The 16,653-nt window shown below is 41.8% G+C and overlaps 2 protein-coding genes across 3 annotated transcripts; one reads left to right on the top strand and one right to left on the bottom strand.

The window, feature by feature from the left end:
• Positions 1-166: 166 nt before the first annotated feature.
• si:dkey-20d21.12 (uncharacterized protein LOC556245 homolog) lies at positions 167-4,077 on the bottom strand. Of its 2 annotated transcripts, none has more exons than XM_042707683.1 (4): positions 3,783-4,077; positions 2,846-2,974; positions 1,557-1,754; positions 167-809 (listed from the first exon to the last, which is right to left on the bottom strand). In XM_042707683.1, the coding sequence occupies exons 1-4, from the start codon at positions 3,808-3,810 to the stop codon at positions 679-681; spliced, it is 486 nt and encodes a 161-aa protein (XP_042563617.1). In that variant the 5' UTR covers positions 3,811-4,077; the 3' UTR covers positions 167-678. The 2 variants fall into 2 exon arrangements, with proteins under 2 accessions (XP_042563617.1, XP_042563618.1); XM_042707684.1 differs by having other exon boundaries at positions 1,557-1,751; positions 3,783-4,076.
• Positions 4,078-7,763: 3,686 nt separating this feature from the next.
• amt (aminomethyltransferase) lies at positions 7,764-16,037 on the top strand. Its single transcript, XM_031566768.2, has 9 exons — positions 7,764-7,997; positions 10,321-10,488; positions 11,495-11,575; positions 11,714-11,845; positions 13,052-13,130; positions 13,216-13,361; positions 13,448-13,628; positions 13,830-13,985; positions 14,391-16,037. Exons 1-9 carry the CDS (start codon positions 7,863-7,865, stop codon positions 14,567-14,569), a joined length of 1,257 nt encoding a protein of 418 aa, XP_031422628.1. The 5' UTR covers positions 7,764-7,862; the 3' UTR covers positions 14,570-16,037.
• The last annotated feature ends 616 nt before the right edge of the window (positions 16,038-16,653 follow it).

Below are 16,653 nucleotides of genomic sequence, written 5' to 3'. Positions count from 1 at the left end.
CATCTGGCTTCTCCCTTGAGTCTTTTGACTGACTACATCATAACAGCAAAGACTACAGCTGTTTTCTTCAGCTTTGAATGGCCCATTAAGGCATCCTCCCAAAACATCCAATCTTATCTGGGAGTGTTGCAGATATCTTTACGTTTGTACAGCACAAACCACCCAGTATTTTCTACAGTTTATTATCAAAGGGACACCACAAGTCACTGTATAACATGAATGCAAAAGTAGCTCCAAGAGAGAGCATGGTCCTAGTAGTTAGAAAACGCACACACACACCAGTGTACAGTTAGGCACAAAACGCACACACACACCAGTGTACAGTTAGGCACAAAACACACACACACACCAGTGTACAGTTAGGCACAAATCTTCCACCCCGGCCTAAGGCGGTAATGATCATCAGATGTCTACACAGAGATTGAACAGTGTTGTGAATATGGTAGACTGAGCTGGAGGGCAGGTTACAGAGATTGAACAGTGTTGTGAGTATGGTAGACTGAGTTGGGGGGCAGGTTACAGAGATTGAACAGTGTTGTGAATATGGTAGACTGAGCTGGGGGGCAGGTTACAGAGATTGAATAGTGTTGTGAGTATGGTAGACTGAGCTGGTGGGCAGGTTGTACTGCAGACTGTGTGGTCTTGTGTGGTTGGAGAGGAGATTGCCAGAGTATGGTATCAGTGTCCTGTGGTGCTGAGGTTCCTCTCCAGGAGCTGCAGTTTGTGTTTGAGCTGGGACACCTCCTGAAACTGGCCCAGATGCTGCAGCAGCACCTCAGAAAGGGAGCTCACTGTACTCGCCTGCTTGACTGGAGACATGAAAGACACAGAAGAGAGAAGACATTTTGGAAAAAGTGCCAAAAAATACAATTATGAAATAAATAATATACGTAGAAGAAATATTTTGTTGTCATTTCTGAGAATATGCCTCACATACCACTTCAACAAACCCTTTTTTCTCAGAATGATACACCATGTAAGGCATGGAGTAGTTGGACAAGTGTTTGCTCATAATGACTGGTATCTTCACGTGGCTATAGTTTCCTTTTAGACAGAACCTTACCTCCCTATAGATCTGGAAGTCCAGGGACTGGTAACAATATGTGAAAGTATTTAGGGAACTAAATCAGGAAAGTTTGGTATTTGTACAATCTATATAAAAAGATACGGTACAGATAAAGAAATAAATGAAGATGGTTCTATAAAAACTAGTGTTTTTAAGCCAATAGGGCTCCCTCGGCCCCCTTAGTTTAATATTAAATGTGAAAGTGTATCTTAGCATAGTCATTTGTGTCCCCTTGTGTTAATGTTCAAACTTTTATTCTGATTGATGCTTTAGGGAACACTACTATTACTATAAAGCAATGAAAAAGGTACCGTATATGTTCTTGTGCTCACTCTACATCTTTATGTGTTAAGCTTATCGCTCACCCCATCTAGTGGCACTATATGTCTCCGTAACAAATCCACTCTCCACTGGGGGCAGTATAAGTGGACATCATAATTGTAATAATTGAAAGGGCTTAACAAGAAGAGGTCAGGGATGTTTGTATTACCTACGACAAAGAGGATGACAGCGAGGGTGATGAGGAGGAGGCTGAGGCTGGCGTATATGAGGATTCGCGGGTAATACTTCTGAGCCTCATTGGGGGGCTGATTTGTTTGACGAGCAGAAGGTCTGAGAACCGAGGTTGACACATTCCCGTTGGAGGGAAGAGCAAAGGGGAGTAGGGGTGGTCTGCCTCCTGACGCTGCTAAACAGGAGAGTGGCTATTTAGGGTGTGAAAACAAGTGACACATACAGTGTGTGGTGCCCTACCTCACCTCCAAATAGTCCCAATATCAGACAACTGAATAAGCAAATGATGAGATGTCCACACAGATGGAGTGAGAGGCACAGGGACACCACCTAGATTCGTTTTCTCTTGAACTGGCAGAGACATGCAGTGTTAGACCTTCTACCCTGGAACACTGCGCAAACAGCTCATTTAAAACAACTAAACACAAAATCAAACCAGAAATGACGAGCGGTAAAGTTCATATTCCACACTCCTCTAATGCAGGCCATGAAGATCAGTGAAAAGACCCCATGAAACAACAGCAGAAGTAGCTTGCCACTTAAATAGCATGAACTCATTGATTTATCAGGCTTTCAAAGTTTATCACTTTTCTTGACCAAACCCCAAATGACCCTATAGCACTCTATGGATCGCTCTGTGCCAAAACAGGAATCAAAAATGTAAAACAATCCATTTATAATACATTAATCAGAATGCCTCTTCAAAAAGTGAAGGTCTGTTGCCATACAGACACCATACAGAGAAGCTATGAACATTGCTCAAACTGAACCAAAAGCATCACTAAAGCATTAAAAAATAAAGAAAACATTTCTTCCCATCATCAAACCATGATGAATCACACTGTGTGCCTCCTGAGATTTAACAGTAACATGGATATGTGTAGAATGTTATGAGGATCCCAAAAAGAGATCAACCATTGGTCAAACTGCTCAGTGACAAGACAAGACAAGCCCAAGCATTGGGTCATAAGTTCAATTCATTTGATATTTTACATTCTTGTATGTTGATGCTAGTCCATAAACAGAGCACAGTAGTCCGGTATATCCTATCGAATAGCAGCGTCACAGCTTGCAAGATTGACAAGTAGGAGTAGAGAGAAAAGATGACGGCAGTGCATTGGCATGTGCTGGTCGCGGAACATGGGAGTCCAAAAGGAAAACTAGGTTAGGGCATCGGAGCTCGCCCTGCTATGTAACCAACCTTTCCTTACAGTGTGCCTTGTCAGAATGCATGTGTCTATATGTGAGTGAATGTGCTGCGTGTACCTTTTTGAGGTTGCTCAGAGTGGTTTCTGTGCAAGTCATTTATAGATTCGACTGAGTGCAGCTGAATCTCTGTCAGATCCCCATCACTGAGAAACACAGGACGTGAAGAAGGAGATTGTTTCAGCATCCCTGGAAATCAAAAGACACAGTGATATAATGTTGCAGTAATTTCATATTAACGGTAGCTGCCAGGCAGTATTTTTGTTGACATTATCCGTTTTGAAAACTGCCTGTTTTTTTCCAGTCCCTTCCCCAAAGAGCATGTATGCATACTGCCTTGGCAAAGTTAGTCAACTGATTGAATGGTCTTTGTCTTAACTGGTTGTACCTCCTCGTCCTGACTTTTTGGATAAGGAGGATCAACATTGGTTTTCCCCTGTTAACAGTGCGTAGGGCAGTCATACAGACCAGACTATGCATTGGAGCACATTTTCTGTTTCCTTGATATGAAAGCAAAGGTTTTCTGCTTCAAAATCTCTAAAGACACATTTAAGTGGGAATTCACATAAAAAATCAGCTATAACAAATAAGGTACAAATCCCTTCCCTCGCTCTAAAAGACAGCTATTTTGCTTTAATGCTTAAAAACATGCATGGCCTAAATGAAGACCAAGACACATACCCACACATACTAGCTTTACATGTTCAAAACTGGCCAACCCTGTGCTTGACACAAACAGTAGACAAGACAGAAAGGAACAATCCAACCTCGAAATTTCCATTTCAGTAACACTCAAAACTGCCACTTAACGTGGACTGTGAAGTAAGGAAACAATGCAAAGACCACACCGCTATATGACGCTATATATCAACATTTTAAGGTTTGTATAGGTGAACGAACTGGTCCCCTTTGATCCTCCCAGATCTTCTCACCATCTCTCGGATCAGACATTCTTTCTAAGGACAAACCTTTTTAGTTCACATATCTCCTCGCTTACCGTCAGAATATGTCTTCAGCAGACTCATCTGGAGAAGTGCTCTGGGTGTTGTTGGCTAACTATTGCCTTATGAATGGTTGAATTACAGATAGGCCTGAATGAAATCCTGATCCCGTTATTACAGTTGGCTAACTGTTTTTCAGATGTAGGGCTAAGATCCGAACATCATTATAAAAAATACCGTTATCGTTAACAGTGACTTGAACAGTCTAAACTGTTGTGTCTCTGGTTGCATGTCATTCTGCCCTCCTAGCTCAACAGTCTTGAGACAAAAATAGTTGCTAGTGTGCATGGGTGGATAGGAGTTATTAATAGCCCATCTACGAGGTTAAACGATGATTCGATTATATTGGGGTCGCTGGGACAGTGAGACCATACACTTGAAGTGTAACTGCACCCTTACATGTGTTTTTGAGTTGTAAATGTACTGGTGTTAATAATGCTGGTGTTAATAATGACAACATTTATTATAAATCGGCATTTTATGGGTTATAAATGGATACGCCATATAGTAGGCTACGCTACTGTTTAAAATCCTCTTCAAACTTGTAATGCCGATGCTGACGTACAGTCAACTTTGGGATTTATCGTCATGGGTGACGCACGCCCCCCAGCCCGTTAGTGTGACAGCTGGGGGTGACGTTACACTTTAGAGGCACCGTAAGCGATTCTTTCCAATACACTTTTTAAAAAATTCAGCTAATATCTCCCTACAGTCCGCTAGATGTCCAGAACAGTGTGTGCGCTGAAAGAAAGCAGGTGTTAGTAAACAGCCCTGTCTCTGTAAATGGAACACAAAGTGGCTCTGACCGAACCACACACTATTCCAGCCAATCAACAACAGGGGGTGTGTCCGTACACGGAACAGGGGGATGAGAGAGAACCTGCTGAACACAACACAAGAAGGGAAGGGAGGAGAAAGGGGAAAGGGGAGAGAATCAGAAACATGGCAGGTGAATTCATACACGTATCAGGATAAGCATGTTAGCATACATGTGGTAAACGTACACAATACATACAAACATAAGATGGTATATATGATACATGTACATGATACATACAAACATAAGATGGTATATACAGGATACATACAAAATTCTTAGTGGATAAGATGGGGAGAGTATTGTAGAACAGTTTAGTGGGTACACAGAGTGTTCGTAGGGTTACTATTACAAGGGTAAGTCAAAAACGATGTCGATAGTGGCAATAATTTACATTAGGGGTAAGTGGGCACAGAATATAGTGGGGTATAATTAATTTGCATTTACATTTAGCAGACACTTTTATCCAAAGCGACTTACATATGTGCGACTTACAATGTATACACATTTTACATTTTACATTTACACTGATGGCACACTGCACATCAGGAGCAATTAGGGGTTCAGTGTCTTGCTCAAGGACGCTTCGACAGGGAATCGAACTAGCAACCTTCTGATTACTAAACGACTTCTCTACCTTCTGTACCACTGTCGCCCGTCAATTAATACATGACAGTGTGGTGAGGATGGGTAGGTGTAGGCAGAGGGTTTCTGCAAGTAGGCTAGACCAGGTGGCGAGATAGACCCATCCCACTGTGGAGACTAGACAAGACTAGAAGGGGAAGAAAAGAGACAAAGTGAGTAGGGCTCGGCTGCCCAATATGTGCATAACTACTTAATGGTTATGGTGATGAGGAAGAATATTTTTACAGTCATCAGCATAAGTGGGCAAAGGTCACGCTATAAGAGAGAGAAATATTCAGTCAGTAAATATCAACTTTATAAACAGATAAAGAGATACATTTAGGTAAACAACCTTGAATTAAGTTGGCTGACAAGTGGATGGGAATTTGCGTTATAAGGACTAACGGATAGCAAGATTGGCAAGATACAACAGTGTGCAACTGGCTGGCAACAGCCACAACACAAGCCGCATGCTGTACCGGGGATCCGTAAAGTCAAGTCAAGTCAAGTCAAGTCAAATTTATTTATAAAGCACATTTAAAAACAACTCACGCTGACCAAAGTGCTGTACAATTAAATCACAATAAAATATCAAAACAAATAGAAAACAGAAACAAAACAATTAGATCACAAAAATATATAGATATATATAATAGAAAAACAGAAGTAACACACTCAACTAAGCATTTATATACACATCAAAGAAACAGACACACCTCTAACAGAAAGCAAATATACAAATTATCAACTAAAATCAGGGGGATCCAAATGCTAAGGAATAAAAGTAGGTTTTGAGCCTGGACTTGAAGGAGTCAATAGAGGGGGCTGATCGTATAGAGAGTCTAGGGGCTGCAACAGCAAAAGCGCGGTCACCCCTGGATTTAAGTTTAGATTGGGGGACTGCCAGGAGCCCTAAGTTAGACGACCTGAGGGGCCTGGTGGTAGAATAAGAGGTTAAGAGGTCTGTGATATAAGACGGAGCCTGCCCACTAAGGGCTTTAAAAATGAACAGGAGCGCCTTAAAATCAACCCTGAACCGCACTGGAAGCCAGTGGAGAGAGGCCAGGATAGGGCTAATATGGTCTCTTTTCCGGGTACCGGTCAGGTAAAGGCCCTCCTACAGAGTACAACGCTGTCTGTGACCAATTGCTGCTAAACGAAAGCATGACAGTCAAGAAGTATGAAATAAATTGCAACACGTGCCAAGCTTTAATGCATTATTCATGTGAATAGGATGCACTAAACAAGAATGTCTTTAGTCTCAATTTAAAGATGGAAAGGGTGTCCGCTTTTCGGATGGAGGCAGGGAGATTATTCCACAGGTGGGTGGCTCGTTGGTTTTCTGATATTCTTGGAATTACAAAGACACCTGCACTCTTGGTGGGCAGTAGGGGACAACTAATTCCTTGAGGTAATTTGGAGCTAAGCTGTTTAGAACTTTGTATGTTAGAAGGAGTACTTTGAAATCAATTCCACTTTTGACGGGGAGTCAGTGCACAGAGGCAAGTAGGTGAGATGTGTTCACATTTTTTAAGTGAGCGAGCGGCAGCGTTCTGTATTGACGGCTGGATTAGTTTTTCCTGCATCTTGGGGGGACAGGGCTTTTCTGATTTTGGGAATATTGCGTACATTAAAAAAATTATGTCTGAGATCTTCGTTAATTATTACACCGAGATTTGTGATGCTAGTGTTGGATGTTAATGAGATGGTGATCATAATTCAGATTACTAAACACGGTTTAGCATAGGCCTATTCCGATTAGTCCTACTCGGTTTAGCATATTCAGATTAATTCTACTTGGTTAAAAAAGTGAAATTATATAATTAAGAATAGAATATTATCAGAGGTTGCAGCTGAAGGCCCTGCACACCCTGCAACCCAGCGTCTGGTGTAGGGGGTGGGATTAACTTTAGGCAAATTAACATACTAGGCCATGAACATTTTCTCCCTTAAAAAGTAACAGTTCAGTGGGCTACCCTGCCAGTAGGCTATATGGTTTATTTACTGTGTTCATCAAATGTTCAGCAAAAGTTCCATATTATAGCCTGGCGATGCCTAATCAAATGCGAACGTGTTGCCTTTTAAGGCCTAATTTGAAACGTGTTGTATGGTGATGCACTAGCCTACTCTTCACTTCGTTAAACCCAAGGGCATATCTAAAAGAAATGCCTAATCCTAAATAAACTCGGAAAAAAAGTTTGGAAATGATGTTTGGTCGATTATTTCTCTGTTGTTACAATGCTAATTGGCATTGTATTTATGTCGTTTGAAAGCCTGTTTATTTACCTTTACAATGGTGTCCAACTTGTAAGAATCATGCATTTGTGGGATGAGCAGCAAAGCTGATTTATTGTAAAGATAAATAAACAGGCTTTCAAACGATATAAAATACAATGCCAATTAGCATTGTAACAACTGAAAAATAATCGATCAAACAAATTTCCCAACTTTTTTTCCGAGTTTGTATTTGGCTCCACAGTCTTGAAAGTAAATGAATGCATAACATATCAACTACATTTCCCAGAAACCACCATTTTCCAAAATCGCTGTTATGCAGTTGAGATCGGAGTCCAGCAGAAGAACCTGAACGAATCTGCCCATCGTTGGGATCACAGCTTGAGGTTAGGACGTAAAGATGTTTCTATCGTTGTTAGCTTGCTGTAGTTCGGGTATCGGTATCGGTATCGGTAACCGGGCTCTGAGGAAATCCCTGCAAACAGTGAGACTTGGAACAGCAGTGCTACAGGAGAGGCATGCTTCAACTTTGGAGGTAACACTTTCGAGAAACAAATTCAAGTTCAGCAACAGACTTTGAATAGAAATCTCCTGCTGGTTGCATTCTTATTGGAGTTAGGCATCTTTGCCCTTATAAATGAGTGTATTCCAACATAATGAGAGTGTCTTCACTCGGATCAACTGAAGAAATCGTGTTACAAATATTTAAGGATGCAATGGATGTGGTCATGTTTGCCAATATATGTAGAACTCAACTTTGTCAGACTGAGACTCTCTTATGTGTCTGTAATATGAGTGTAACTGAGTCATAAATACGCAAAATCAGAGATTGCATATCTATGTTTTTTTTGTTGAATGGAAGGGTGAGCCATCCATGTCAAACACGGTCACAGATGCGCGAGCTGCCAGACGGCGGCGGCTGCTGCTCCATTTGCAGAAAGCCGCCAGCTACAGCCCTGCTCTCCCTTCTGCACGTGCACTACAAATGATGCATTTTAATAGGAAGCACGGGAGCAGGAATACAGGAAGTGCACAGACGTGCCCTCTCTGCATGACTTGGTCTTCACCGTGAATGCACACACACAGAGCAAATTAAGACTTTAAAGTAACACTATGCAACAATTTAACACTTTTTGAGATACGGTTTTATAGGCAACCTGTTTTGGTACCATCTTCAAATTAATTCTGATAGCATATGGTCATGTGAAGGACAGATAAACACCTGTGTCTTCCCCACTAGCCATCCAGGATATTCCCTATGTAGTTCTGTGTCACGGGCTGGTACACCCTGCAAAAATGGAAGAAAAGCTTTCACACGCATGACATTGCCAGCTAAACTGCCAAAAGACACCAGTTAGTGTGATGGCAAGCTCCTGTCAGTGTCAACTGGGCTGTTGGTGGTGTTTGCAAGGTTTTTTTCATGCCTTTTAGGTTACTAGTTTTGGAACAGAACTTCGTATTGCTGCTTTAAAGTGAACCAAATACTTAGGTGTGGTTGCACACCAATGTCAGAAAAAGGATATCATTCTTATGCCATTTTCGAGAGGTGTGTCAAAGTGTGAAGACATGTATGTTGTGACTTTGGACTTGTTTGAAGACTGATAAGCACTGGTAACATCCAGTCTAAAGGTCAGAGGTCAACCACACACAACCCTCTGATTGGTCAATTTGTTGGCTAAGTTGCAGCTGATTGGTATGTTACTTTTTGTGATCATATACTTTTTGTGATGTCTTTGATAGTAGCTTATGCAAGTGTGACGTTTGCCTTTCTACTATGAGTTGTTAATCCACAATCGATCAGAAAGGCCCACACAAGTACAAAGAGTTGTTGGCTAGGTTGTGGTTCATTGGTCTGTTACTTTCTGTGATCATATATCAGTCAGTGCCTTTGATAGTAGCCAGTGGCCTGTGTAAAATTGTGACTTTTGTTTCTATAATGTTAGATTCTCCACAATCAATCAAAAGCCTGTACGACTACAAATAGCTTGAGCGCCTGAAAGCCAGTGAAGTGCTTGAATATGATTCCAGCCTAAAACACTCCTAATGACAGAGCATTAAGACGGTTGGAACTGAGTAGCTGACTAGCCAGTTTCTTAAAAGGGCATTTGGAGACAGGACTTGACTTCCATCTTGTAGGTGTGAAAGGGCTGATTGATGGCAAGTAGATGAGTAGTTGTTTTAACCTTCACCCTGGACCTTCACCCTTTAAGATGAAGCTTTTGAAACGTATCTGAGACAGAAGCCATCACATATGAACTCTGTCCCTTTCATCCTAGATAACAAAGCCGAGTGGGTCAGACTGCTAATAAATCTCACCTGCATGTTCCCATTTCAGACATACAGGTAACAGGTAGGTTTCCAGAAAAAAACAGAGGACTGCATTGTAATGGTTAATCTCATTGCATAATTGGTTCATTCCCTTGATCAGAACTGACATTGCATTAAGCAACTGACACACATTAAGCGATATTTTTGTTATTTTACTGCTTGAATTTTACATACCAACATCAACACTGCTTATGTAAGGGAAGCCAGCAGGTACAGTGCTGTGTAGTGAGTAAACCTCACTCTCTGACACCTTAAGAGATGTACTAGAGACTGACGCTAGCACCCATGGGTTTTAGCCTCCTTGCTAGCATGCACACCTCCCATTCCTGAGGTTGCGGAATTGAGTTTGGTGCAGGACTGTACTTGTCCATACAACCCAGGTTACACATCGCCTTCAATCTCTGCTAGGTTATATGTTCATTAACTTTACATTGCCATGAAAAACAATGCCCCCTGCTGAAAACACTGTGTTACTGCTTATGATACAGGCTTTAGCAGGAATTTCTCTGCTTCTTGTGTTTGTGTATCAGGCCCCTCTGAAGAGTACCGCTCTGTTCGACTTTCATCGTGAGCAGGGTGGAAAGATGGTGGGCTTTGCAGGTTGGAGTATGCCTGTGCAGTATAAAGACAGCCACATTGTCTCCCACATGCACACACGAGAACACTGCTCCGTGTTTGATGTCAGCCACATGCTTCAGGTATTGCTGTGAGAAGGTGTGTGTGTGTGTGTGTGTGTGTGTGTGTGTGTGTGTGTGTGTGTGTGTGTGTGTGTGTGTGTGTGTGTGTGTGTGTGTGTGTGTTATTATTTGCATAAATCCATGATTTGTGATTCTCTGAATGTGTCTGTTTGTGAGCTAAAGCAAATGTGTAGGCATGGATGTGGATTGTTTCTGTGCTCATGGTTACAAGTTGGTATGTTATATACCGTATTTTTCGGACTATAAGCCGCTACTTTTTTCCCACGCTTTGAACCTCGCGGCTTAAACAACGATGCGGCTAATTTATGGATTATGATACCTGTGACTGTATACGGTGGCTTTGTGTTTACGGTGGCTTTGTGGAGCTAGGATGCTAGCATGGATGCAGCCGCATGGATGCTTAGCTCCACGCGATTTCTCAGTATCTCTCAATAACTTAACTAATGTCAAAATAACCACAGTCTACCAGCGTAGACAGAACACAACTCAAAACACTTCAGAAAATAAAATAAAAGTTTACAACAATACAAATCCAGTCTTCAAGTTCTTTAGCTCACTGGTTTCAAACTAGCGTCTGTCTTCAATCTAACGTTCTAGCTTCTGATTGACTCTTGCGACTGTGCGCTCTTAAAGCAACAGTGCACTTATCTAACTGGCAAAACTAACTATTGTATTAGTTTTGATATTCATTTTAGCCTGTGTAAAGTTAATTTGTTTCAATGTTGCGGTAGGCACCTGCGGCTTATAGACATGTGCGGCTTATTTATGTTAAAAATAATTATTTTTAAAAAATTTAGTGCGTGAGGCTTATATTCAGGTGCGCTCAATAGTCCGGAAATTACGGTAGTAGGTTTTACAGTCAATCTAAAACAATCTGTTCAGGAACGACCTCTGTGAAGTCCAGGTCTAAGCATACTTTATTCTGCTAATGGATAAACAACCCTTAGCATATTGCTGGTTATGGTTTTGCAGACACAACCATTTGTTATTTGGGCTCTGTTTCCAGACCAAAGTCCACGGGAAGGACAGAATAAAGTTCATGGAGTCCTTGATTGTTGCTGATGTTGCTGAATTAAAGGACAACCAGGTAAGCTGATGACATTGAGGTGTACGCGATCACATGCAATAACATGTGCATGCACACACACTGAAACACATAGCCACAGGTGCAAATACAACATGTCCCTTTTCTTGACATCTCCCTCTCTCTTTTCTCTTTTTCCAGGGGTGTCTTTCTCTTTTCACCAATGAGAAGGGAGGGATAATGGATGATCTAATTGTGACAAAGACCGATCTGGGTTATCTTTATGTTGTCTCCAATGCTGGTTGTGCTGATAAAGACTCCGCACACATGAAGGTGAGACCAGCACTGAATAGAGAGACATCACTGCTCCACTACACATCCAGCACTGAATAGAGAGACGTCACTGCTCCAGTACACATTCCACCAGCACTGAATAGAGAGACATCACTGCTCCAGTACACATCCAGCACTGAATAGAGAGACATCACTGCTCCAGTACACATCCAGCACTGAATAGAGAGACATCACTGCTCCAGTACACATCCAGCACTGAATAGAGAGACATCACTGCTCCAGTACACATCCAGCACTGAATAGAGAGACATCACTGCTCCACTACACATCCAGCACTGAATAGAGAGACATCACTGCTCCAGTACACATTCCACCAGCACTGAATAGAGAGACATCACTGCTCCAGTACACATTCCACTAAATAGCGAGACATCACTGCTCCACTACACATTACTACACTACACAAGACCTCTAGAATAGGTTTGGGCGGTATACGGTATACCAGGGTATTTAGAAATTACTTTTAGATATACTGTAACTTATTTTCAATACCGTTGAAAATACATACACTCTTCTTTCTATTGAAATGATGCAGAGCCAATTAGCCAACAGAAGAATTATTTTGAGGTAGAAAATAAATAATTAGCTTGTGGAGACCACTCGCATGCAGGACTAATATTTAATACAATTCACGGCGATCATGCCCATGTTCTGATGTGTTCATTCAAGCTACTGTTAGTAGATTGGTTAGCTATGTTTCCCATACACCCTGGGGTGATTATGTTGTGTGTTCTACGACACAGAGGAAGTGGAGTGGTGGTGGTGTTGAAATAAACCTCTTTTAACTGTCTATGAAATAAACGAAGGGTGATGTTTTAAACTCTTCAACAAGGAGTTGTCTCTGTATTTCCCTAGTGCTCAACTTCCACACTGGGGACCGTTTACTGGCGGACGATTACGGAGTGTACAGTACATGATGGCTAATGCAGTTTCTCAAATTGGGTCATATCTGCACTATAGGTCACCTAGCTAATCAAATAAATATGACTAGATATGGAATCGTGAAAATACTGCCACATATAACTTTATCTTGAGATGACTTCTTCCAACTATAAAAGCAGCTCATTAGCCACATGATGGTGTGTCTAAGAGAGTGTGTATTTGAGTAGTGCAATTTCATTAAATGTGTAATGTCATTCAAGATTTAAAAGATGAAATAATGTATGTGCTTGTTTCTGTGTTCAGGCCAGATTGCAGGAGTTCAAAGCTGCAGGTCATGATGTGGATTTGGAGTTTCTGGAGGAGAGTCTTATTGCTCTGCAGGGTAAGACCTTGCTGTCTGCGTTTATCTATGTGTTTCAATAAATGGATTCTGTCTCTATTTAGATGATAGACATATGTGTCCCCAGGTCCTTCTATGGCGCGCGTGCTGCAGCCAGGGCTGAGTGATGACTTGAGCAAGTTGACCTTCATGACCTCTGTGCTGACCCCGGTGTTTGGTATCCAAGGCTGCAGGGTCACACGCTGTGGATACACGGGAGAGGATGGAGTTGAGGTACGTGCCATTTCATTTGGTTGTGTGTTCCGCCACCCATGAGCATGCGTGTGTGTAATTATATTGTGTTTGTTTCTTCTCCTCAGATCTCGGTTCCCACTGGGAGTGTTGTGGCTCTGGCTGAGAAGCTGCTGACCAATAATGAGGTTAAGCTAGCAGGACTGGGTTCACGGGACAGTTTGAGACTGGAGGCAGGCCTCTGTCTCTATGGCAACGACATCGATGAGACCACCACACCTGTTGAGGCCAGCCTGGTGTGGACTATCGGTATACTTACCTAACTCATCACCAGACAACTTTTAAGATGATCATCTTCATGCTGAGCTATGTGCTATAGGAACCATTTACTGTAGAACCATTTTACTTGGCATAGTTTAGGTGGATCTTAATATTTATGTACTTCCATTATACCCCTGACAAATGCTCTATTAATGTAGTGCAACTGTGGTGTGTGTGTTTGTGTGTAAGGCAAGCGGCGACGTCAGCAGAGGGATTTCCCTGGGGCAGATATTGTGGTTCCTCAGATCAAAGCAAAAACTCAGAGAAAGCGCGTGGGCCTGGTCTCAACGGGACCACCTGTTCGACAGCACACACCCATCCTTGCACCAGACGGCCGCATCATAGGTCAGCTGAACACTCACTGTGCCAAATGAAAGAGAGTGATTGACCCTGCTTCTGACCCTGTGTAATCCTCTATGTTCTATGGGAGAGTTCATGAAAGTGAAAAACAAGTGGGATGTTTAGTTTTAATGCTGTAGTACTATGTGAGCATATGAGTGGCATTCTTTTTTACGCTCTGCAGTTTTCCAATTCATTTTTGCCACAAGTCCCTAGATGTGTAATTGCTGGTCACATCTGACCCAACGGGGCTGCATATGATACCATTTTAAAGGTTGCTGGTGCCATCTTCTGTGCCTATAGGGTATGGGAGTGAGGACATCTTATTGTGTATAGATGCCATGTTTATGAAAATGGAAAGCACTTGGAAAATGAATAACACTTAAAATTGTAATTTCTGTGGTGTTCCAGGTGAAATCACAAGTGGATGCCCTTCCCCCTGCCTGAAAAACAACGTAGCCATGGGTTACGTGGAAGCAGGCTTTAGCAAGGTGGGCACAGCTGTGCAGGTGGAAGTAAGGAAGAAGGCAGTGCCAGCTGTAGTCAGCAAGATGCCATTTGTACCCGCCAAATATTACACTGGTCAGTAGGGCTGATGGTACACTGGACACCTCAAGCGGTGGCCATCAGTGTGATGAGTGGCCATGGATGACCACTTACCCAGTGATCCATCAACACTTACTTCTACTGATTTATAACTTGTACTACTTGTACTGTGTGTGTGTGTACACTATGATCATTGTTTCAGCCATGGTATATGTTTTTTTTTTTTTTTTAGTGCAGAGTAGGCTTGTGTTTTAAACATTCCTTACCTTAATGTGACGGCGTAATGTCACTGAATTTAACCAGTATAAGATGGAGTAATTTAATACTGTGTTTGATGAGTGTCTGGTAACTAACACGCTTTGTGCTACACTGAGCTATACGAGCTAATGCCATCTGCAATGATTTTCATTGTTCAAGTGTCACCAATTTATTAACATGGTTTTGACTGAATAACTCCTCATAATCCAAAAACTGTAAGATTATGTTTACATTGATTATGTACAGTCAGGAGACAAACCAAAATCTAGGCCTGTTTGTTTAATTCCCTAATCAGTGTGCCTAGAAAGATACTGTGAGCCAATGGTGACACATCAGGATGATTTTACAGTCAATCAATACTTTATAAATTGTTTACCTACCTTTTAAAATGTTTTAATAATGAACAGTAGAGAATCACCTTGAACTATTTAACACAGATTGTTATGTAAGCCTACAATATTGCCAAACGTGCCTTGGTTCTGTGACAGGAACCCAAGAACTGCCAGAGCAGTATTATTCATTCCGTGCCAAACTGGACCAATTACAATCTGATACACATGGCAGTCATTCAACTAAGGCTCTATTCACACCTGGCATCAACATGCATCTTGGGTGGTGATTCATTTTATCACAAGTAGACAGCTCTTAGTACAGGTGTAAATGTGATTCATTCGATCACAAGTGGACATCTCTTAGTACAGGTGTAAATGTGATTCATTCGATCACAAGTGGACAGCTCTTAGTACAGATGTAAATGTGATTCATTCGATCACAAGTGGACAGCTCTTAGTACAGGTGTAAATGCACCCAAAGCTCATTGAAGACACATTGAGACCTGATCTCTGGGACCACACTCGGAGCCGTTCTGGGCAGCGTCTGGCAGGGTTCTTTTGCAAGTTGGAGTCCGGTGCGGAGCTGTGTTTGTCCACACAACACAGGTTACATTGGTGCTGTGACCCACACCACTACCAACAACCCCCCTTTGAAGTCAGGATAGATAGCTAGATAGATAGGCCTGAACATTATTAACATTATTTGTGTCAAAAAATGCAATGTTTTGTTTGAACATAAGTCACTACCGAAACTAACAATACCCAAATAAGCTTTTTATTAATGTTGCCAACACCAATCAGAAATGGAAGTTGCATGCCTTTTTGTAGAACACTGTAAAGAAACCTGGACCAATGACTGGCCTAAAAGGTGCTGTCTGGATATAATGGCCTACAACATGATAAACTGATTTTACATTCCCAACACAAACTTGAGAGGTTTTTATTTTGGGCTATTATAGGCTGAGAGAGAAAGGAAAAGGACCTAAACAGCTGTTGCTGTACAAGGTAGACTGACCTCTAACCTAACAAATCAGACTTTATTTGAAAACATGGTTTGGCAGGAAATGATGCATGAGTAAAGAGGTTAATGACATCATTCTCAATGACATAAGTGTTTCTCATTTTTGGTTGAAATTGTTTTCAGTCCTTTAGTTTTATTAGCCAGTTCATCCCTTTTCCTTTTACAGAAGTCCTCCAATTTTACTTTGAGATGTGCGTGTTTTGATTCTTAATGCCGGTGCATTTTAGTGTTTTCATTTGCTTCATTGCCCTGCATGGTTTGGCAAATGACACGCTGGCTTTGGAAGGAAGCTGTCACTGGAGATCAAATGAAATTCAACATAAGATGGGTCATTGGCCTAATTGCTAGTAAACAGGCGTTGTTCTTTTCCTCTGATTCTTCGTTTAAATTTGCATCGTCAGCTGCTGGCTGTAACTTCACCCCCACCCCTGAGCCTAACTCCACCCACTGCTTAACTATAAAAACATGCTAAAAGTTGACACGGTGCTGAGAGGGGGGCAGAGCGGTGAATGATGAG

Source organism: Clupea harengus, chromosome 4 (assembly GCF_900700415.2).
Source record: "Clupea harengus chromosome 4, Ch_v2.0.2, whole genome shotgun sequence".
NCBI classification, from domain to species: domain Eukaryota; kingdom Metazoa; phylum Chordata; class Actinopteri; order Clupeiformes; family Clupeidae; genus Clupea; species Clupea harengus.
Note: the sequence above shows the minus strand (reverse complement) of the source record. Positions and strands in the feature narration are given on the sequence as shown.